Genomic DNA, 24626 nt, shown 5'->3' with positions numbered 1-24626 from the left:
CATGTTTTTGAATTTCTTGGCCTAGTTCAGAAGTGTCATGTAATAACTGCAGCCCTGATATAAAATCACTCAGAGATAAACCAGAAACTTTGATCAATGAAAACTTTTACTATGATTGATTTTCTCTGAGTGAGTGGCAACTAATATCGTTTTCTGGTCCCCCACCGTCCAGAAAGCATTTTACAACAACCAAAATACATCTCGCACTTTAATGTGAAGTCACATTAAACTAACCGTGTCATTCATTTAGGACACAAATGAGAAAAATAGCCAATTCTTTCATGTTGATGAGCATTGAGCCTTCTGTGTGGATCACGTACAATAAGTCAAAAATGAACAGAAATGGAATCAGATCTAAGATAAAGTTTATTCCTTTATGGCCAACAATCGGTTCTTAATCAGACGTCAGTGTGTCACGTTAATTCATCAGTATGCCATCCCTCCCTCACAGCCACACAGAGACTGAGGAAATTAAGATAAAATGGAATATCCATAATTCATGCCCCCCCACCTTACATAACAACTTGAAATGATGTCTGTGCGTGTGTGTGAAGCATAGTGGATAAAACAAAATTAAATCTCTATCTCAAAGACCTGCTACCTGGCCTGGAATTCTCATTATCATAGCAGATAATTATTGTCTGACTTTTTTAGTTTACAATTCTACGTGGCAGAATTAAGGAGGACGGTGACATTTCTGAATTTGGAAAAAAAAGAAAAGGTGTTCCCACCCTCCCTCAGATGAACATGGTATGCATTTAAATGAGCTGTGAGCAGTAGAGACAAAGCCAGACATAGAAACACCTCATCCCCCACCACTCTTCTCCTTTCTGTTATGTTGGATCCTTCCTTTAATCTGACAGATCATAATTATTCACTTCCACAAATGAATAAATGAGTACTGCTTTAAAGGATAAATCTGGTTTCACCTGGATTTTATTTTCATACTTCTGGCGATCATTCCTGTGGGTCAGTAACGCTGTATTCATTAGGTCGATGCCGGAGTGGGGCTCACTTTCTCAGACAAAAAACAACGTCAGCAGCATTAGCTTTATTGTGTCAAATGTAAAGCTCCAATTTTTGTTAGAAGAGAAAATGACAACGTCCTTGCCTTCAAGCAGTTACACAAACTTTCTGGGAAGTGAAACCAAATTATCTGTTGTAAACATCCTCATGTTTACAACCCAAATTCCTGATTTCTGTGAGAAGAATATCAGCAGGGTGCAGGGTATTTTGGATGCCTCGAGTCGTTTCTGGTTGTACGTTATGTACTAATAAAGTGGTTTTGCTAGTTTGTTTATAATCCCTCTATTTGTGCTTTTTACCCGTTGCACATTGTTGTGGTATACCACACTCTAAGCTATTGAATAAGACTGCCAAAATAGTTTTGCTAATTGTCAACAAAACCCTTAAAAGTTGGTGTATAAAGTTTTACCATAATCAATAGAAATAATCGCTAAGGCCACAAAAAATACCACCCAACTTGCACTGAACACACATAACTTAATGACTGTGCAATAATGTATTAATAGGGAATTTGGTATTAATGAGGACTGTGAAGGTTTCACACCACGGACTGCAGTGTTGGCCCAGGCCTGCAAGATCTGGTAGTCACGGCCTTCTTTACTGATTCCAAAGAAGCCGACGACAGCGGTTCCAAGTAGATACCCCGGTGGTAATTGGATGTAGGTCAAGTGGGGTTTTGCGGACAGTGTTGTGTCCCTCTCAGTGTCACAAATTGCAAAAGTGTGTCAACACAGCCTGCAGACACTTTAAGCATAAGAAGTTTGTGTGTGGTTACCTCTTCCAGACCATCCCCATCTGCTATAGCTCTATTTTCCTCTGTCAGTTGTGATTTACACCACAACCACAGACTCGTATATCTGTGCCATATTAAAATCGATAACCTCCAACTGTCAAAGAAACAATTGTTTTTTTGTTGTAGTTTCTTGTGCCTTTATTTGTGTTGAAGCTAGAAGTTTGTCCTCTGCCAAAACTTGAGTCGGATATCTAAATGTTCTGTCAATAGACCCAGATTTAATTTTAACAGTGAGTTAGTCATTCTGAAATGGGAGCAAAAATCTTGGATCACCTCAGTAGATTTTTCATAGTGACAAATCCATATTTTCTTTGTATTTAGCTGTTTGTTTGGAGTGAGTAGTATCAGTATATGAAACAGCCCTTTTCTTATATTACCATATACTTCTTAAGCTGGTAATGATCTCAGACAATTGGTAGTGTGTTTTTAAGTATGTACATATGTAGATGAAGACTCAACAACCTAAAACTGAGTTTTTTAAAGAAAAACAATCTATTTTTAATAATAAAAAGCAAACAATTGAGGCAAAAAAACAACAACTTTTAGATTGAATTTAGATTTTGTTCTTATTTACTCCCAGTCTGTTTGAGGAAACTGACAGTTGTAAGCTAAGTGAGCCGAGTGTATTTAAACCAAAGGAGGTGGAAATGTTATATGTCGGTCCTGATCAGTGTATTTTCACTTATACTCAACTTTGTAATGGAGTTTCAAAATGGAATGTCTCAGACAGCAGTGTGAGGCTTGCTTTATGTTTATTTATTTCTAGCACATCATAGGTGGTATTATGTCACTACTACATTGTATTTTTGGTAATAAAGGCTGAATAATAAACAACTTTGTCTTTGTCTCAAGTGTCTGAGTTAAGGAGCTGCAGTGATATTTGTAATACATTTTTTTTTAAATAATACATCTTAGAGCTCCCATGTGCTTGTTTTTATTTTATTTTTTATGATAAAGCATCTCCATGATCTGTATTAATACCTCAAAAATATCAAAGCTTCACTCCACAGAGAAATGCAAACCTGTATTCAGAAACTGAACTAGCTGTCAGGACTATAAAGTCACAGTTCTCAGCTTGCATGCCATCCCCACCTGGGGCCACCATCTTAACTTGCAGAATTTGGTTCCTTAGAGCTTATACCTAAAATCTGTACATTTTTTGCTCAGTAAACAATCAATTAGAGAGCCACCTCATTTCCAGTTGGCTCACCAACCTGTTGTCAAACGGAGCTCCAGAGAGAAACCTGAGAGAGGAGACATAAAACTACAATGATGGTGTTTGGTTCTTCAAACCACAAATATGTCTTATGGATCAGCACTTCAAATAAAACCCTGTGAAACTGTCAAATAAGGGGCCTTTACACAGTTTAGATAATAATCAGAAACAGCTTAGATGGTATCTGAACTCATGGAAGAAATTTGACGCCTGCTCTCATAGAAGTTGCACATCATAAATTGAGCTGTGAGTATCAGTGGGATCTCTGAAATAAATCAGTGCCAGCTGAAGTGCACAAACTGAGAGAATATAAATTGTTTAATATAAATAAAAGACAAGTGAAGTCAGCGAATCTGTCAGTGTGTGTGAGCACTTAATACAGCTGAAACAGTACTTTGAAATGTCAAAGGAAAAGCCTATGTCTGGTTGTTAGTGCACAGTACTTTTCAGCACCAACCACCAGAGGAGAGAAGTTAAATTTAAAAGTATGAACGGCCATCAAAGTTTTTCTCTTCACTGGCATCACTGGGGCAAAAAGTTTTGCACTGAGCTCTATGTTCTGTATCATTTGAAAACAGGAAACATCAGTTGCTCCACTTTGAGATCAGTGACTTGCTTAAACATAGATGCATTACTGAAGACGCCCACAAGGCACAGACTGAAGGGTCAGGGCCCTTATATATACTGTATGTCTGTGCCCAGTGGGCTATTGTTTAATTATGGGTACATGCCCCTTTCACTGTCCATGTAAGCCCAGCTCCTTCTTCACAGGCTTCATGCCACCCTGGGAGGAAGATCACTTGTCTTAGAGCATAATACAGAAATGTAGATGTGTGTGTTTTTATAAAGCCCTACATGCTGGGTGGATGTTGGGTTGAATATAAACCATAACAAATTGTTTCCCTCTGGAAATTGCTTGGAGTCCTGTTTGTCCACCTAATATATGAGATGTCTGAAATCCTGAAGACCCCGTGCACCTCACATGGAATAATCTTGAAAAACTGCCTCGTGGTATTAGAGAATGAATGGCATGAGAGGGTAAAATGTGTTTCTTCTCGCTGTTTCTTCACACTACAGGAGCGAGAACAGGTTTTGTCTTGTGACAACGTTCTGCCTATTTACTGCAACAAATTTTCAAGTAGTGCTAAGGTTAGGAATCCAAAAAGCAGTTTATAACACGGTCCTGCAAGGCTGCTTGCAAGGTTAACATTTAATTAAATCTTTTGGTAACTCAGGAAAAAGAATTAAAACACAGATGAAGCAGAGCTTGTAGAATTCTCCCTAAAAAATGTTAGAAATCAATTGAGGTATACATCCACTACTGCATTCAGGCAAAAAAAAAAAACAAGTCTTTGGGGCGAAAATATATTATATAGGCCTACACACATACACACACACACACACAATTTGAAGGAGAGAAATTACTGTTTCGTAATCCCTTTTGCTTTTACATGAAACCCTGACTGCAAGCAGGAGAAGGAAAAAAATCATCCCCATCTATTTATTTCTTTAAAGGATCAAGTTTGCTACCTAAACCTTTTAAGGGCCCACCATGAAAGTGGAGATCAAGGCCAAATATACAGTATATGAAATAAGGCAGAGAAAGAAACAGGGGTGAGGATAGCACAAAGAGCTGGAGGTACTAGACTCAATTCAAGGGGCTCTTACAGCTGGTTTGCTTTTCAACTTGTTAAATGGTTAATTCCCAGATTTCCTTGCTCTGTGAATCTTGTTTTGTATTACAGTGAGTGAAAAAAGGAGGAGGATTTTTGATCCCGTGCCGACTAAAGGGAGTCAGATTGGGCACACTGGGAGGAGGGATATCTTTAATGGGCCATCTTCCTGCAGTCTCACTCCCTTGCTTTGGATGACAAGACTTAGAGAAATGGAAGGAGGGAGGAGGGAAGAGGACAGATTTAGCCTTGGTGTATGTGTGCATGCAAGGAAATGATTCAAGGGCTAAAGGGGCTGAAGTCAGAGAGTATGGCCATTAAACAATCTGTTTTCTTCTCCAATAATCCTCCTTTCCCACAAGAGCCCAGCCAATTTATTTTCATAAATCTCTTTGATAATCTCCAGGTCTTTCATGTCGTGTAGTCTACTCTGTCCTTTCCATCTCAATGCCTTGGGCACTCTCCCACTTGACCCATTTGCTGTCTCGAGGGCGCTTGTCAAGACAGTGCAGTTGGTGAATGTTTTTGATTGACTGAATCGATTTGTTTGTGCTGCAGTTTGGCTTGTTTTTTTAATGGTTGTGTACATATATCAGAGAGAAAAGGGAACACTTAAAGGATAATTCAGAGACCACAGTGTGAACTGTTTCCACAGGGGAAAACTGTCAATAAATTAGCCCAAGAAACCAAGAACACTGTTTCCAGTAAATAAAATAAAATATAAAATATACCACGCTGTTACATTTTTCATCACTGTTGCTGATTGTATTCACCTCCATTGTAGAGAGGTGAAGGTAAAAATCTAACTGATGGTTATTGCAACACATGAAAGAAAAGCTGTCTGTGAGATGGCACTGGAGGAAATACTTTTTTTCCACTTATAATCATCTAGTTTCCAACTGTAGCAGACACAGCATGTTTTCTGCACTCCTCAACCTGCTGCTAGAGTTACTAAATGACACTGTCCTCCTTTTATGATGCTGTAATTTGGATTACATATAAGTTTTTTATTACAAAAATAAGTCTCCTGTTAACCTCAAGCATTTTTTGATATTGCCATTTTTCACAATTCCATAATTACTCCATCCTGCTGAGTCCTGCAGACAGCCGTTGTTGATTGATAATGATGCATTTGTGCATTAGCCAACGAAATCTTTTCAGTAAAGTTGAGACAACACCTGCCAACATGTCTAATCTGAATACACATCGTGAAAAACTTCTCTTGCCTGGAGGTTTTTCTTTTTTAAATAATGCAGGTTTGCTGGTTTTTCTTTTCAATTGCATTACCCACCTGCTGTGTCTGGTCAATAGCAATATCATAATTACATAATATAATAATATTTTTGCCACAGAGAAAGAGATTCAAAAAGAACCATTTCATGAACATCAAAGTTATCTTTTGGCAAAGACTGAGTGAGCAAGAAAAGAGCGGGAGTGGAAGTCAGATATCATATCTGTAGAGTAATAGTAATAGTAATTTCTCACTATAGGCCGCCACAGCCAAAAATCAATCACTCGCCCATGGGAAAAATTGGATCCAGTTTCAATACGGATTTTTTCTAATTTGATGTGCGTGCATGTGGTGACGTAGGGACGAGGGCAGGGACTGCTAACTCCATCGGCTGACAAGGAGTTAGCCAAAACGACCGGATCGCTTACTTCTGCTTTAATTATTTTGCTTTAGAACAGCTGGGAGGTGGTTAGCAAGATGAGTTCTCCCTATTTCCAGGCTAATGCTACCATAAGCTAACTGGCTACTGACAGTTTTTCAAGTTATGTTAATCTATGTGTAACGGATGTGCACTCACTCCACCCATAAAAGACGTGCTAACCAACCTGCCAAGTGGTTGTCAACCTCTTGGCGAAGAGGTTAGCATTGTCGCCTCCGGTGCGGGAGGTCGTGGGATCAAACCCCACCTAGGGCAGGCCGTGAGAAACACAACGCAGAGGGCCAGATATGACATCGGCTACAGTGGTGCCGTGACCCGGATGCCCTGGGTGGAGTGAGTTCAGCGGGGGTGAGTGTAACGGATGTGCACTCACTCCACCCATAAAAGACGTGCTAACCAACCTGCCAAGTGGTTGTCAACCTCTTGGCGAATAGGTTAGCATCGTCGCCTCCGGTGCGGGAGGTTGTGGACATTTAAACACAATTCAAGCTTTTGTCATTCAGCCTGCAACCAGCCACAAACTAAATTGGTAGTAGCTAGCTATATCGCCCCCTTTTGATGATGCACTTAATACATTGTTGCTTATTAAACATGATTATATGATTATTAACACTTTATCAGGAACAGTAGGCTAGTTCCTCTGCTTGCTCTCAAACAGTCCCAGTTCTTTGTGTTTCCACAAAATGTTGGAAACTTTCCTTAGTAGTAAGTGCATTTTAGCAGATATTTGACCAATCTGGGAACTAAATCCTTACCAAGAAATTTCTTCACAATTGTCTTTAGGAACGTGTGTAATATCTTAAAATGTTGAAATTCAACTCCCGTGGGAAACCCCCTAAAAAACTACTCAAAGTTGGGGTACCCGTAACTGGATTTTTGAACATTCCGTATGTTAAATTTGGCCTTAAAGGTGATAGCTACAAGTTTAATTCCTCCTGGCCAGTAGGTGTTCCACTCACACTGCCTGCTCTCGCTCCAACCTTCCGTTTTACTGGTTGCCAGTTACAGCAGTAGCTAAAGTTCTAATGCTGTTGCCACAGAGATCATTCCATGGCGATGTTGCCAACATAACCAGATGTAAATATTCGGACCCGCCAAAATTTACTAAACAATTATTTATATACTATTTTTTTTAAAATCAGTAAAATTAATACTTTTATTCTGCACCCCTCTAGACATTCTGTGGATGCATTATTTTTGAAAAATGTTTCCTTAAGTTGTAGCTATGACCTTTAAGTTACTTGTGAGGGGTCAAACTAGGGGTTTTTCATGATTCTGACTTGATCGCAAACATTAGTTTTACGCCCAAAACACTCCTTGGTGGAGGAAAAAAACAGCCACACCCACTTTTCTTGTTCATCGGAACCCCCACTACCACCAATAGAATGTATTGCAGAGAAGCCATTCCTTATCATTGCAGAGGTTGTGTTACATAATACTAGCCTACTAAATACTCAATATAATATAACTTTTATTCTACCCTTTTTTCTATAGGACATTATACAGACCCTCCAGGATTTTGTGGTGTTGCTAAATTTATTTAAAAAGTTATTATAAATGTAATTTATTATGCGGATCGCATTATCAATGTGGTCAGCGAGTTACTAACAGTTATAACGTATTATAATATCTGACCTTATAAGTCATGATAAAATGCTTTATAGTGTGTTGTGATTATTGTTATAAAGTAGTATTATCATTTATGAGTGTTTATAACTATAGTTATACAGTGCTATAACTGCAACTCATTATAAGTATGATAATAATGCATTATAGAGATAGGCATCAAATAAAGTGTTACCACAATTTTTAAGTTTCTTATGCATGTTATCAATGCAATGACATGACATATTTCAAGTTCTTAAAAAAAGATGTAGATAATATCAGGTGTAAAAAGTAGTATGTCTGTCAATGATCGAAGGTTGTAAATGCTTCAACATGTCTAGCACTAGCTAACTCCAAAATTCTTCACTTTTAATGCTAACCAACTACAACTACCACTAAACAATACTTAGGCCGATTTACCATGGCAATGAATAAAAAGAAGAAGAAAGCAACATTTTAATGTAGCTACATGTACCCAATAGTGAGAAGTGTGTGTGTGTGTGTAGGCTATGTGTATGTTTCCGTTTTTACTGGTACGTTAAATCTGGTGTGCACCTGATGTCTTTCCTTCTCTCTCACTCCCGATCCGCATAAAAGTTAATGTTATATGAAAACAATAACTAGTAATAAAAACACAGACATGCAAAAAAAATGTAATGGAAACACTGTGGCCACAGCTGAAAACAGCTAGCCACAGCGGTCTATGATAGCAAATTTGCTGAAAAGTTGCAGTGTCAAGGCCAAAGAATGATTGAATTTGCATTAATAGTTGAAATCGTGACATCATAAAATCCTGGAGGGTCTGTATAATGTCCTATAGAAAAAAGGGTAGAATAAAAGTTATATTATATTGAGTATTTAGTAGTAGCCTATTATGTAACACAACCTCTGCAATGATAAGGAATGGCTTCTCTGCAATAGGCTACATTATATTGGTGGTGGTGGGGGTTCCGATGAACAAGAAAAGTGGGTGGCTGTTTTTTTCTCCACCAAGGAGTGTTTTGGGCGTAAAACTATTGTTTGCGATCAACTCAGAATCATGAAAAACCCCTAGTTTGACCCCTCACAAGTAGGCCAAATTTAACATTACGGAATGTTCAAAAATCCAGTTACGGGTACCCCAACTTTGAGTAGTTTTTTAGGGGGTTTCCCACGGGAGTTGAATTTCAACATTTTAAGACATGATATTACGCACGTTCCTAAAGACAATTGTGAAGAAATTTCTTGGTAGGGATTTAGTTCCCAGATTTCCATAATGTTGCCCTTACTATAGAGGTTCTGCTCCATTTTCTGCAGATGTCTAAGCTGCAAGTAACATGTTCAAGCTGCCAATCTCTGCTGGAGTCTGATCTGGTGATTCAGATCTTGAAAACCAGATGTGAGACCAGTTGGAGATGACATTTGCTTTGTGACATGGCACATTATCCTGGTGGATGTAGCCATGTAAAGCATGGACTGTGGCCATAAGGAAATGTTGAACATGGACTTGGGACATTCTACATGTGTGTTCAACTGTCCAGGTGATCTTGTTCCTTTAACAGAGATTGAACAACAACACTGACATTTGTTCAGTCAATCACATTTTGTTTAGGCCTACCTAGCAGTCTGATCTGATGGCTGTCTATCGCTCATCTTGTCTTCTGAAGATGGTGTCTTATATGACTACATAATAGCCTACATTTTTGCAGTGTGACGTCGTCAATCTGCATGATGCAGTCTTAACAAAATATTGAAATTCAAATTATATAGGCTAGGATAGCTACTGATTAAAAATATTATGCAACACTTTTGCTATCAACACAAATCTTTTTAAATCCATATGTGACTAGTTCTCCTTGGCAAAGATAATACTGTAACCTGCGCCTGTGACTGACAGGTGTGGCAAATGAAGATGTTAATTACACAGCATGATTATTGCCCAGCTGTGTGTTGAGCTGGTCATAATAAAAGGGGGGAAATTCAGTTTATTAGTAGGGGAGACTGGGATAAGTTGAGCATAGCCAAGTTGAGCCACCCCCGTTGCTAGGAAACCATAAGAACAATTGAGCATGGGATGGGACCAAACGACCAGCTCCCGATCACAATCGTGTGTTCGCAAGAAAACCAAACTTGTTTGAAATCCTGGTCGCTCCACCTCGTGACGGTATCGCAGAAGCAGCGCTACGAGCCGATTAGCCTCAACCCCTATGGCCTCAACCAGAGCGATATAATATCTATCGCTCTGGCCTCAACCTCTTGCACGGAGCATAGGCTACGCTATCGCGGCTGAAGTTACGGTCAAAACAAGTAGACGGAGAAACATGGCGGCGCAGCCAGTCATCTGGACCCAGGCAATGGAGGCACAGCTAGTTGAACTCTGGCAGGCTCACCCGAGCCTCTTCGACGTGGCCTCACAGACCTACCATGACCGCAACAACCGGGAAAAAGTTGGGGGGAAATTGCCGCTCAATTGCAGCTGCCTGGTAAATTAGTATGTTTTTGTCCAGACTAGCAAAGTTGACGGTAGAGTTGGACTTTTTTTGAATTTTGGTTAGGAGGAAGGCATCGTTTCATGGAGCATGTGCAGGTAAGAACCACATGAGTAAAGTGGTTTGACAAAATGTCCAAAAAACATTTTTCACTCTCAAAAGTGAATTCAGTCGATCATAAGTTTCATAAGAATTTAGACCAAAAGAGATCATTATAAATGTGTTGGATACATGCAGTTGTGGTATATGTGAGGTAAGGTTAGTAAACCTAGCATGAAAGTGCATTTTAGCTGTGGGGAGTAATAAAGTCAATATGGTAGCTCTGGCGTAAGTTGAGCCATTTGGCCAGGGATAAGTTGAGGCACTTAATGAGTGTATCTTGGCTGTATAGATGCTTTAAATTAAATAAAGATTAGGCTAGATATTTAAAGTAAGTAAGTTCCTAAAGACAGTCAAAGCTGCTTTACTTTAAAAGAGAAAGATGAGGGATTCTTCCCAAGATGCAATCACGAAACTCCCCAAACCTCACTGCGTTTGTGGCTCAGCAGGAAGCCCCAGATGTAATCACCTGCAGCCTGGACAGGAATACTGGGTAAAGGGGGGAGGTGGGGAATGGATGGAAGGTAATGAGGGGGTGGCTCAATTTACCTGGCTCCTATGCTCAATTTGGGCTACCATACAAGAGGTGAGTTGTGCCACAAGAACACATTTTTTGGATGTGCTATATTATCCACACAGTTATGTTTACATTCCTTCTGTTTGTTTGTAGGGATGCAGGACATCCTGAAATATATAGCAACAAAATTATTTGTCTTGATGTAATGATCCTGAATATAATATGAGAAGTGGCTCATCTTACCCCACTCTCCCCCTAATGGTAATAATCATGTATTTCCCTGGCCGGGTCGAACGACCCCCCGCCTCGCTTTTTCTCAAAAAAGTGACATTCCTACGCTCTTATTTTGAAGGCGGGCTCTCTCGTGTTCCGGTATTGTTCCGTAGTTAAAGCCCCGGTGCGGTAAGGAGGCGAGCCGACCGATGAATTTTAACGGGAGCGGAAAAAAAAGATGAGGAGAAAATGAAAGAGCGAGTGTGATAGAGAGACTTAGAGAAAGAGAGGGAGAGAGAGAGAGGGAGGTAGCGAGGAGAGCTGTCGGACCATCCTACCAGCCGCTGCTGTAGAGGAGGGTGAGGCTTACTAATGTACCGCTGGCTCAAGTCTTTGTTGCCGTTAAGAGAGAAAGAAAGCCTGGCGTCCATCACGGGAGCGCGCCTTTATGTTAAATGCACATTGATTATAATAAGGCTGTAGTAGTGTATCCGTGCTACCCAATGATAATCAGATCGTACTTCATCGCATCCTATTGGCATCACCGCCACTGAGGTGAATAGCTCCTCTCTGATGTTAGAGTAGGGACTCTTGTAAACGTGTATGTGCCCGGTTAAGTGTACGGTAAGGTGAATGTAATTTACCGGGGATCTGGTTGCTGCCGGTTTCGACAGACTGGATCTGATGTTTCACGTTACTCTTTGCAGCCGCGTGACCTGGAAACGCCGCTGCGTGCAGGCCCCTCCAAGCCCATCTATCAGTGTCTGACTGAACGACAGTGACGGCAAACAAACAGTGGTGTCCGTCGGTGTTTGCTCTGGCTCAGATTGCAGCAGCACACGCCGCTGTTTGTGTGTTAGGGGTGGGGTGGGGGGATATAGATCCGTGTGTGTGTGTGTGTGTGTGTGTATGTGTGTGTGTGTGTGGATGCCTCCTCCGTCATATCTGTGCGTGTAATCAAACGCACTGCCCCTGTCTGGTTTGCAGTGTTTCAACATGACAGCCCTGCGTCAGAGGAAGGGCAGCAAGGGGAAGGAGCACCCTCCTCTCGGTGCTGAGTTTCAGTCCCAGCAGTCCAACTGTTGCACCGATCATCACCCAGAGAAGATGTTGCACGGTGAGTGAGCCACCCTCCCACCTGAGTGTGAGTGTCATGCACAAACAAGCAGTGGAAGTAGAAGCAGAGAGGAGCCCCATGGCTGCAGAAAATGCCCTTTGATGCAGGGGTGAGCATGGCTGGCAGCCGTCCACTCCGCTGGATGTGTTTTTGAGTCAGATCCAGCTCCAGGGTCAGTGTTCTGTGTATCTGACCCTGACCTCTGACCAGCTGTGGTTGCACAACCGGGATGGAAAGTTCTTAGTGTGGGGTTTAAGTGAAATACCACATTTGCATAAACTCACTCTGCTGCTTAAAGCCTGAACTCTTACACTTTTTGTGCCCTTTGCCTTATAGAGTTCACATGTAGTCATGTTTTTTTCCACATTTCACAGATTTAAATGTACATTATTTTACATAAGAATCTACACACTAGAAAAATTGTATTAACTGTGGTTGCATTACATTTCAAGTTTTATATGTCAAAGTGGCCCCGGTGACCTGGATTTCTGCAACATTTTTAATAAAATGCAATCAACACAGTTATTATTAATGACACTTGTTCTTTACCTGCTTTAGAAAAAATCTGAAAATTGCACTATTTAGTGTTTTTGAAATTTCACCCAACAGCAGCAGCTTAATGATGTGTTCATGTTCCCGCAGGTGATTGGTCGTGGGGAGCCATAGTCTGGACATCTGTCGGTTGGTCTGTGTCTGTTGGTCTTGGCCTGCTGTGCTGCATCTATGTGGCCACGCTACATGAGAACGACCTGTGGTTCTCCAACATCAAGGTGAGGTTCCCTTCATGCAGTAACATTAAGACACAGTGGTACGGTCACATCTGTACTTTCTCTCATGATGACAAATCAAAGGTTTGGTAGCAAAGATCAGCCAGAACAAGTGTTCAGTGGCATTTGCTATTTATTGCATGAAGATCAGAACAAGATAACAGTTCAAGGCCAACACCATGTATCAAACATTTGATAGTGCCAATGTAGGTTTTAGGTTTTAGATCAGTAATGACTAGCCTACAATTAAAGCACATGCAAAGGAAGAATGTGCACAGAGTACACATATACACACACTACACCATACAAATCCACATGACAACACTAGCTAATTTATTACTGCTATGGTGTTGACTGCAGCCCCTTTTACACAGCCTGTTGTGGATGAGACCTCGTCATTCTGTACAAAAGGTACAAACAATATGAAATATATGCTGGGGCTGTGTAATGGAACAAGCCACACATGTCTCAGAAACTTCTGTACTGTACACAGGGTAAATTTAAATTTGCAGATTATTTTGAAGGGGGATTTATGTTGAGTGGGTGGTCAGGTGACATGTTCAGTGCATGTCATGATGAAATATCTTGGTGAACGTGATTAAAGGACACAGCTATGGGATAATCCACATCATTTGAGCGTAGTGTGCTGGGAACTACATGCTCCCAAGGGACTGAATGATGAAACATGTTCCTATGATTCCTTACATTTGAATGTCTCCCAAGGTCTATTTGAAGGTGTCCCTTTCTAAATCTATGATGTTGATGTTTTCCATGTATAGATATGATTATGTAATATAGTATATCTACCACTTTAGTGGGGGTTAAGGTGAGTGGCATCCGACTAAGCCACTTGCCTCAAGATAGCTCCTTTTTGTTGAGAACCATTTGCCCGAAGAAGTCCTAGGACCAAGATTTTGCAATAAATTGTTTGCTGGAAGTTTGACAGTGTTTAGGACTTTTTGATTGCCACTGGGTTTGTCAGGGCAGGAAGAAGGTCTGGGTATGTTGACACCACTTTGTCTCTTTTATCTCTTTTATGAGCCTGTTGTTGAGGAGCAGCAGGCATGGCTGGATTGATGGGTCTGACACTTTTATATAGAGGTTATCTTAGGTTTTGACATCCATGTGTAAGACCCATCAACGACATCACGATGTGGATATTTGCAGATGGAAAATGTCTCCTGGTTTCAACTTTTAAAAGCTAGAAAATTCCACTCGCATTTTCTGCGTATCTCAAGAGGAAATGTTGCTTCAATATAAATGCCAATCAGGCATTCTTCCTTCATCCAGTTTTTTCCCTAAAATAGTCAGTGAGAACGTCATAAACACCTCATCCTGAAAATGGGATGATTGTTTTTCCACGCACTGCACAGGATTGATTTTTCAAGCCCATTAAAGAAACCACGTGAAGTCATGAAACACCGGGGCAACCGGTGGTTACTCAGTCCTTTTTAGAGTGTGTTCAGTGTACAGCAGCAGAACATTGTGACCTGCCAGATATGATGTCATTTTTAAATCTCTCTTGGAGGGCTTCACCAACACTCTGGTTCAGACTGAGATGCACATAGCAGATTTTGAGCTAGTTGACATGGCAGAACAGATTGCTCTGTCATCCTCATAATGGGAAAACGTAGATGAACACTGTTGCTTGGTGTTGTTTTTGGCTCATTTTGTGCTGTGATAGTCACACGTTATGGAGAGTTGACGGAGGCAAGGAAAGCAGGTCACTTTGGTGAGGACTGTTTGAGTCTCATGTTGTGTGGTTTGTTTGAGCTTATGTACTGTATGATCAAGGGAAAGTCAAAACCTGATGTCTGGCTGGAGAGTGGATGGTCGAAACAGAGGACGAAGATGAAAACTGCTGTGATCTAAACCCTGCTGGAAAAGTTACTAAATATTTCAAGATGATGTCATGAGGAAGTTGTAATATTCATGTCTTTTTCACATCACATTTACATTCTAGTGTCACAGAGTTTCGGACCTTCATCTCTTTGCTTCCCTCCTCTGTATGGACTATTTTAATGCAGCTACCTTCCCAATAAAACTGGTCTCATTGAGATGTTGTTGTAGAACTTTAGCTTTAAAGTTTAGAGCCTGAAATGCAGTTTACAAAGACTTTATATTTACTTCAAAGTCTTTTCCAAGCTGCTGCTCTGCGCTGCTGAAGTCCAGATTTTTTTTATAAGCATGACCATGTCTGACAGAATCGCCAAATGCATAAATTTAACACGAGGACTACATGAACTTGATCTGACCCAACCCTGTCCTGTCAGTTGGTATTTGGTAAGCTGTTCATGTTTCCCATTCATGTGGCTGCATTGAGCAGCTCATGTACCTCAAAAAAAGGTTACTCTGCTATGCCCAATGTTTCACAGTATCTTTACAGAATCCCAACAACCAAATTCAATTTGACAATTTGAAATCATCTAAGGGTCAGCAACATGAACAGCTGTTTTTATAGAGCCACAGTACAGTGACCCTCGACTCCCCAGAGGTAAAAACTGAAGCCAGAGAGTTGTATTAATTTTCTAATGCTGAGCTTTATTACTACTGCTATTTTATCTGTATTATTTTAGTATCAGATTGTGAACTGTGTACTAGGATTAGGTTTTTTTTTTTTTTTTTGGATCAAGTGAAGGGCTAGATAAACTATACTCAACCCTCACCAAGGAGACCTCATCTTGAGATCTGACATGTCCATGATCAAATACCTCTATGGTGGATATGTATTCTCAGGTTTGTTGTCTGAATGGTGAGTTCTTTGGTTGGAGGAAATGTTCATTTTTCACAGTTTGGTGGGAGCTGGTCTTTGATAGCAGAGTTCCATCTGTGCATTCAGGTTTCAGATTTTGAATTTGAAGTATTATCCTAATCACAGACCAGACTTGTCATTTTGTGTGAGACAGAAGAGAAAGTGAGCACTCAAACAAAGCAAGTGAACAGACAGGCCCTCAGAGATCTAACACTCAGAATTAGTCTCATCTGTCAGCAGAGACTCACTGTGCCAGCCAGGTGCTTCATCTGATCCTCATGCAAATGTACAGGGCGTCTTGACCCACATCGAGATAATCTGCATCGCGGGATAAGTTGAGTTTTATTGTCGCAGGGAGACAAAGCAGCATTTAGTTAGTTGAGCAGAGTCCACATAGACACAGATAGTGGTGCTGTCTTGTCTTGTTTCTGTGTGTGTGTGAAGAGGCAAACAGATGCTTTCATTTATAATTAATGCAGGTCACTTTACTGGTGAACATTTCCCCGAAATGTTCCCACAAGTGAGAGCTCCTGGCTGACATCATCGCACGTTGCGTACATGTGCGTGAGTGTGTGTGAAGTGCTTCCTTCTGTTAATGCTATCAGTGCCTCTGTCCAAGGCTACATTCACAAAGAGCGAGCAAAATCTGAAAATGCTCTATGTGGGCAAGAGGAACATTTGGCCACAGCAGGACAACAGATAGCTCTCTCATGATCTCTTTTGGTCAGCAAACAACAACAATGTGTATCACAGCCAGCCTCCGGTGAGGCGGCAGGATCCTCAATCAGAGCTGCAGGTTGGACAGTCCAACAGCTTCAGAAACCCCCTCGCCCCCACTGTGTCTGACATGTCATGTAGCTTTCTGAACCTGACAATCCAACATTCACACCCACTTTACCCCGATACTTGGTGAGGTGAGAATGTCAGCTGAGTCTCTCCCAGGCCCTGCATTTCATTTCTCACACAATTATTTTTAGAAAAAATGGTGCATGTCTCTCAGGAGAGAAAGTCTGAAAGTGCTTCAACATCAGCTTCAACCCCCTTATCAGTATGTCTCCTTTTTACTCCTACCGTACTTCTGGTGTGGTCATTCACAACAAGTACACACACTTTTGATTTTAAACGCGGTTGGATGGCACATTGCACAAACTAGCTGTTTCTGCACAACCGGGCTCTGAGGCTATTTCAACATTGGTTTTGTTTTAAAATGAAAGCATAGTAATGTCCTTCCATACTGCAAAATTTGAATATCTGGCAGCACTGGAGTAGGGGTTGCAAAACTACTAGAATTACTAGAGTACTTTTATGATTGTGTTGGTCAGTCTGTTTGACAATCCCATTTTGCAAGAATAAAAATGATTTAAAGCAGAAGTAAGCGATCCAGTCGTTTTGGCTAACTTCTTGTCAGCCGATGGAGTTAGCAGCCCCTGCCCTCGTCATGGATCTATTGGTCCTCGTCCCTACGTCACCACATTCACGCGCATCCCTTGGCTGCACACACAGCCCTTCATGCCGTTCTTTCTCCTCATTGGATAAAACTTGTAGGATACAAGGAAGTATACAAGAAGTTTTCTCCTCGGCTGACAGCAGAGCAGAGTGACTGACAGACCCGTGTTTCGGACCAAACACTCTATGTAAGTGATTGTTATCGGAAGATATAACTATTTAAGACTTATATTAACACAAACATTCTGCTACATCTGTTTTAAGTGAGATGGACAGACTGAGAACTCGATAGATAAAGCAGATGTTTAAAAAATATGATTTGCAATTGGTAGTAACACGCAAAATATAGCGATTAGGGCTGATCAATTAATCTTATTTCGTCATTGTGATATCAACATGCATGATAAACATATGGCAAAATGTCGCCTGAAACAGGATGAATACGTTTTATGTACAGGCGCCATGCCTTCACACTTACTTCACACTCATAGGCTATACCTCGAACCTGCAACCTGAACCACACCACTAGACGTAACGTAACAACAACACCGGTGAACGGTGTATTTGTGTGGCAGTGTTACAGCCCCACTACAGGCCTGGCATATGTACTGCAGCTTTTCAGAAAGACACAGGAACTGTATGTTTAATATGCACATCTTCTTATTTATTGCTTGTCATATCGTCATCGCAATATTGAACAGTGTCATCGCACATTTTGCTGATATCATAGATGCCATGTGTTATAAGATACTCAGGTTATCACAACAAGTTTAAAGGTGTACAGAAAAGAGAATTGAATTTGAGCCCACTCTGGATCATAAAATTAATGTAATAAGTCATCTTTCAGACGATGTAGGTCAAACTTTGTGCAAAATTCTATTTTTGAGTAAATCCGGGATGAAAGTGTGTATTTTTTTTTTTCGCATTGGATAATGCAGGCGCACGGATTATACGTCAGCCTGTACACGATTCATCAGCCACTGATATTGGATCCGTAATCCGTCATTCAAACGTCTGAGACACGCACACACACGGAGCTCGGTCTCGCCCCAAGCTTTGAATATCCCGCCCGCTCGATAACGACCAATCAAATTCGTTTTCCTTACTCGGGTAAACTCGTGTTGCAGCTCGTGACAACTCGGCGCGACAAACAGGACAAACGGCCATTTCTGTACACCTTTAAAATCACAATAATATTGGATTGTGACATCATGAAAATATTGTATCTGAGGACCTCTGGTGATTCCCACTCCTAGATGGCAACTGTGGTTGTGTACATTATCATTTGCCCAGGTTTTTGGTTTGTCCTGTGCAGACGACGACGATGACAACAACACAACGGGACTAACAGCATTTTCAAAAGTCTGCGTTTTAGAGAGTGGAGTGAAAATTCAGGAGTTGTGTGGACACCATGCGTAAACATGGCAAAGTGATGCATGTACTAAAGGTTTTAGCATGGCCTAAGGCTGTGCTCAGACAGATATTAGCTCAGCTCCCTCATTAATTTTGTTGAGGCCGCTGCACTGTCACAGCAGGGGTGCTGACATAAAGGGCTCCAATAAAGAAATACCGGATCAACTGGCAGAAAAATGAAATCATGCTCATCCAGTGATTCGCTGTGTTTGCCAGCTGAATTTGTGCATTTGCATATTTCTGTTAGATTTTCTAATGTCAGCGTCGTATTTGTTCTGTTTATCTTTCAATTGTACAGACACAAGATGGAGCTTGTTGAGGTGATCCCTGTGGATCTATTACTCAAACCGGCCTCAGGGAGTTGGATTTTTGTTTGTACAATTAAAGGCTGTGTATTAGTCCCCTCTCCCTGTGGAAGTTTGTCCTCAAGCTGGGAAACACTTGACTCAGCTGCATTTTGCTGGAAGATGCATGAAGATCTCCATCTTTATTTATTCATCTCTCTGGTACCTGAAACAACAGTGCCGCCAAAGTGCCGCCAAATTTCTGCAGAGTCCCTCCTGCTCTTTGTAATTAATGATGATGTGTTTTTAATACAGCTGAACTCATCAGTTAGTTATCATTTACATAAATTTCCATCTCTGTTATCAGACAACCAAATTAACATAAAATAGTGATTTGATAGGCTCATGATTGTTAACTATCTATTGACACTGTGAATTTCCCCCTTGGGGGATAAATACAGTTTTATTCTATTCTATCAACAAAACAAACAGTTATTCGTGACGACACGGGGCACAATGTGTGTGTTTTTGGAAATGTTTTCTTCAGTGATTGGACTTTTGGATTAATCCTCAGACAGTTTTTAAAAGCCCAGTTTTGCTGTTTTGGTTCAGACAGCGGGAAAAAGATGAGTTTTCAGATTCAGCTCTATGTCCACATTTCAAAGCAGCAGCAAATGTGTAGTGGACAGCCAACACACCGCTCAGATGCTTGTGGCCGTGCCCGCTGATGCTTGAACTTTCTTCTGCTGTTTCTCCCTCAGAGATGATGTATTTAATTTCCTGCCCTCAGAGACCCACTGTTTCTCTCTGTCCAGCGTCTCCTCTTCCGCTCTCTGTCTCAGACACACACATGCTATCTAAACGTGTCTCTTACTCAAGAAGGATGGAAAGAGCCTTGAGACATGCTGGAAAGCAATTTGTGAGTTTTGAAGTCCCTCCTGCTCGGTACTGGTACTTTGTGTTTGTTGCTGCCTGACCTGACCCGGCATGACTGATGATATCTGAGTGTTGGCAGTCTGTGGAGAAGCTGCTGTTTAACAGAAAGGGCACCATTTTTGGCTGCACAGGCCATGGTTAAGTGCTACATCCACACATGTTTGTGGGTGAGTGAGTGAATGATTGATGAAGGGACACCATTAGTTGACTGAATGTTGGCTGTTGCTCTTTCAAAATAATTTGACATAATAATTTATTCATCTGTGGTTTATGTTACACCATCATACAGTGTCAACTTCCATACTACTAAGTCAAATAGTGATTATTTACCTCACTTCTCACTTTCTTTAATTTACCTTCTAATTCTGTTCGATTTTATATATGTAATTTAACTCGTTTTGACATTCTTGTGTTTGCCCTGTTGAAGTTGCGTCGTTATGCAATAACAAGAAACACAAGACTGTGGAATGGTTTCAAAATTACAGCCCTCTAGTGTTGTGGATAATAGTGCTGCAGTAAGTGTATTGTCTCATTGCTGCCTACATATTCTATTTTTTAAATGGCCCATTGATGTGGTGATCAATGATATGGGTGAGAAAAATGGCAGAAAAATCGTTTAAAAAATGTCCGTATAATTGAAGTTGAAACAACAATAAAGTCAAAAATGGAATTTCAATGTTATCACTCACACTGCAGTGACAAATGTATTGTTATGTTGACAGTATGTTGTGCTATTGGATTTTGAGACTGTTTTATATCAAATATTGGAAATTATAAATAAGTGTTTGGGCATGCTTTTCAAAGTGTCACTATCCATGGTACTGAAAAGGTGGATTCAATTCTAGCTTGTTAAATTAGCATTTCATTGAGTGGGAAAGAAATTCTGCCCTCACCTTAGAACTTTTCCCTGCAAATTTCACCCCTCACAACCACACGCAGTCCAGCCAGATACTTAGTCTATATCTGCTCTTATGAAGTTCCCTTGCTCCATGTGTTGTTGATGGAATTGGTAGCAGTGCTAGCCTCCGGTTAAATGGGTTATTATTAAGTTCTTCTGGCTCCTTTACTGTCTGTCTTTTGCACGCTTTCTTTACAATGCTTATTATCACCTCCTCTTACGTATGCAGTCAGACAGCTGGCTTAATCTGGCCTCTTGCATTCATCAGGTGTGAAGTCATGTCCACGTTGGTCCCAGTGCCTAGCGGAGTTTATTTCAGACATGTGCTCACAGCTTGAAGCTGGTTCCAGATCCACAAACCCTCTGACAAATGTTCCCCACATTTTCCGAATGATGTTCCAACATGTTCCCCTCACTGCTCCCCACCCCCACCCATCTTATTCTTTTCCTGCGTGCATGTGTGTTTTTATAGACGGGAGGTCACCAGTAGTCAACTCTCTTTTCTTTCCCTCCCCCTGGTTGCTCCAACTATCTACAGACTATCCGGTTGTTTGCAGGCTCACTGTAGCTCAGTTTCGTACATTGTAGCTGCTCGTTGTTTTGCAGTCCCTGTTGAAGTTCAGGGGAGGTGGGAGTCGTCCATGTTTAGCCTCTGGAAGACAGACATCATGTAGAGGAGAGATGAACCAAGGCCAAAGCTGGACCAACGCTTGGATTCTTCAAGCACCACATCCGAGAGACAGGAATTATTCAATGGACCATAAAAAGGGAATGATAACACAGAGAAACAAAGGGAAGAGGATTGGTGCCTTCGGAGGAATGAACTAGCATTCAGGGTAATGAGCAATGTATGAACTTGTTAACTAGGCTTATTCTCTTTGACCTTAATTTAAACCAAGGATTAGTCATCTCATCAAAGTTCTTGGTGAAAAGCCAAGGCTTGTTTTGCCTCAGGCAAACTCAAAAGAAGGATTGGGAAGGAAACTAGCTCCTCATTCCCTTGGAGAAAGCTTTTTGCATATTTCCTTTGGCAAGGAACTTGAAGCGATTAAAAAGCTAATTTATTTGGACTGGCTTCAAGAAAAAGAAAAACACACCGCATTTACATTTATTACTGTAATGGATTTGGATCAGTTCTATAGCCGAAGCCAGGAGCATGCTGTTTATCTACCTGGATTCAGCTCATCAAAGGATCCAAGAATTTATTGATAATCTTCGTCTTCTTAGGCAATGGAGCTTCGCAAGAGACTTAAGCTAAACGAGCTAGAAATGAATTTGGGCCGCTCACAAGATGAGAGTGGTGACTTGACATGTGGGACGGCGAGATCAGCTACCACACAGGAGGAGGGCAGAGGATCAGGTACTTGCTCCGGGTCAGACATTCTTCCATCCTGGCGGTTGTGGCGACGGTGTGTTTCCATGGTGGCAGGGCTGCTCCTGGCTGGGCTGCTGGCTCTGACACAGGCCTGGTGTGTTAATGCCATACATGAGAATCTGCTGTGGTTCTCTCAGCTCATGGTAGGAGGTATTACTTGTATTATCAACACATGTTTTTATTTGAATCTTAAATTACCCTGGCACATCACAGGCTGTCACTCACTACAGCTGAAATGGAAAAATGTACCAGAACCATTGATTCCTGCGTACACATTGATTAATTTCTGTGCATTTACTTTAGCATAACTGTTACATGATCTGAGTAAACAAAGAAAAAAAACCCTCATTCACATGTCTGTCATCTGCGGTTCGTGACCTGGGTTGTTGAGTAATTGCGGAGTGGGTGGTTTGATCCACAGCTTGGCCATTGTGAGAAATTTGGGGGTTGGTGTCTTGCTTAAGGACACTGTGATGTGTGAAGAGTTCTTGTCCTCTTCACGCATCACAGTGTCCTTAAGCAAGACACCAACCCCCAAATTTCTCACAATGGCCAAGCCATTGTCATTTATTGAAGGATGAATGAAGGGGAAATTGTCAAGTGTCTGCTCAGTTAGAAAAGTGCTATGTCTGGCTGACAGCAGCAATAACAGCAGAAAGTTGGGTATAAACAAATGTTTCACTATTAACAGTGCCGCTGCACATGAGAACCATTGGCTCATTGATTATTAGCAAAGCAAACCCTGTGACATCTGCTGATACTGACACTCTGACCTTTTTACTGGATGTCATCTCAGTCCACATAAAGAACCATCCTTAATCTTTTGAGTGACAATCAACGTCTATCCTGCTGTGACAAGTTGAAACGTCTGCTGCTCTGGAAAGAAACAACAGTTGCCTAGTATCCATCTCATGAACTTGCTGTTAAGAGTCCCTCAGTGCAGCCCCTCACATTTTGCACAGATGTTTTATGCATTCACAGATGTGCAACATTATACCTGTCTTTGATAATGCACATTGGAGATAAGTCTCCAAAGGAACTATTTACTGCTCACTGAAACTACCGACTGTCTGTTATATAAGGAAAAGTGAGTGAGTGAACACCACAACAAAGTTCTTTGACCCCTGCCTGTTTTATGGTTATTTTCTTCATGGCAGCTCCACAGCTGACAGATGTGGTGATTCTGCAATGAACACATATGCAACGGTCTAACATGACACTGTAGCAGCTGAAACTTTCACCTTCATTTCTGTTTGTGTGCTTGGCAGACAAGTTTGTCTTCACCACCCACTGTATAATTCCCATAAATGTAGTAAAGCCAGAGTTTGGCTGTAGGTGCAAGCAGACTGCTGGGGAGCGTGCCACACATCTGTCATATTACATGAAGCCTGATTATATTATTATATAACTTTCCTTAAATATTAAACATCTGTAAAGTATTTGCTTTTGCTTCAGACATTGCCACCAAGGACTAAGTGGGCCAAGAAATGCAATAAAACATTTGTATGGCTGATACTGTAGCTGGCCCCAAAACTTTAAACTGCTTTTAATTTACAACTGGCTAAAAGCAACTTTGCTAGTAACGGACAAATGTGGCTTACAGCAGTGATTGCTCAATCAAGTTAACCTAAAGAGATGCAACTTTCCCAAGGCCAATTACTTAACCCAAAACCCACCACCAAAAAAAGAAGTTGGTCGGTTCATATCCCACACACAAAAAGACCTTACATACTGTATGGTTTGCTCCCAAAAGTTTAAAACTTGAAAAACATCCCAAGGCACACTGTAGGATTGGTGATTTTATTTTTTAAATGCCTTTACCATATTAACATTGCAGTCATTTTTAAAAACACAGCCAGCATATTTTGACTAGCACTAGTCTTCATCTGGGCTTTGCGCAGCAGTTTAGAGACCTTACATGGGTCTGCTCTTCAGTCCAAGTAGAAATACCCTTGAATGTAGGTGTAGCTACGCTGAGGTCATTTGTACATTTTCCAACCTTTGTATGACAAAATCAATCAGAGTCAGATTCTGTTAAGATATCTGTGGTTGCACCACAGCTATGAAGGGTCCTAAGGTTGAAAACTCCTACTGAAGAGTTTTCACTCTCAAACGGTGATTAATCTGTCTTTTGTAACAAGGAGGAACATCATATCCTCCATCTCATAAAGAGATGTTCAGTGTCCAGTATCATATCAGATTACAAATATGTATGTAAAACAACAGATTTCTATTGGACTACTTGGGGCTCAAAGCTCTGTTACTTACTGTATAGCGAATCATCGAATGCTTTAAACCAGGTGAATGAAATTAACAAGCACATTGGGAACCACCGGCCTGTGTAGTCATCAGTTGCAG

The 24626-nt window shown here is 41.0% G+C and overlaps 1 protein-coding gene across 5 annotated transcripts in view; it reads left to right on the top strand.

Annotated features, from left to right (window-relative positions):
- The first annotated feature begins 10526 nt into the window (after nt 1-10526).
- The window catches only part of dpy19l3 (dpy-19 like C-mannosyltransferase 3), a 69255-nt gene continuing 55155 nt past the window's right edge, over nt 10527-24626 (top strand). The window contains exons 1-3 of one of the 5 annotated variants that reach the window (XM_085767576.1): nt 10527-10549; nt 12268-12397; nt 13040-13167. In XM_085767576.1, coding sequence (XP_085623702.1) covers nt 10535-10549; nt 12268-12397; nt 13040-13167 — 273 coding nt within the window. In that variant the 5' untranslated portion in view covers nt 10527-10534. Of the gene's footprint in view, nt 10550-11378; nt 11640-12267; nt 12398-13039; nt 13168-21448; nt 22412-24626 lie in introns of those variants that run through there. The other 4 variants (XM_085767598.1, XM_085767587.1, XM_085767566.1 and 1 more) reach the window with 4 other exon arrangements.

The sequence above is a fragment of the Trachurus japonicus genome, chromosome 3 (genome assembly GCF_045865225.1).
Source record: "Trachurus japonicus isolate A0001 chromosome 3, Traja_1.0".
Classification (NCBI taxonomy): Eukaryota; Metazoa; Chordata; class Actinopteri; order Carangiformes; family Carangidae; genus Trachurus; species Trachurus japonicus.
Note: the sequence above shows the minus strand (reverse complement) of the source record. Positions and strands in the feature narration are given on the sequence as shown.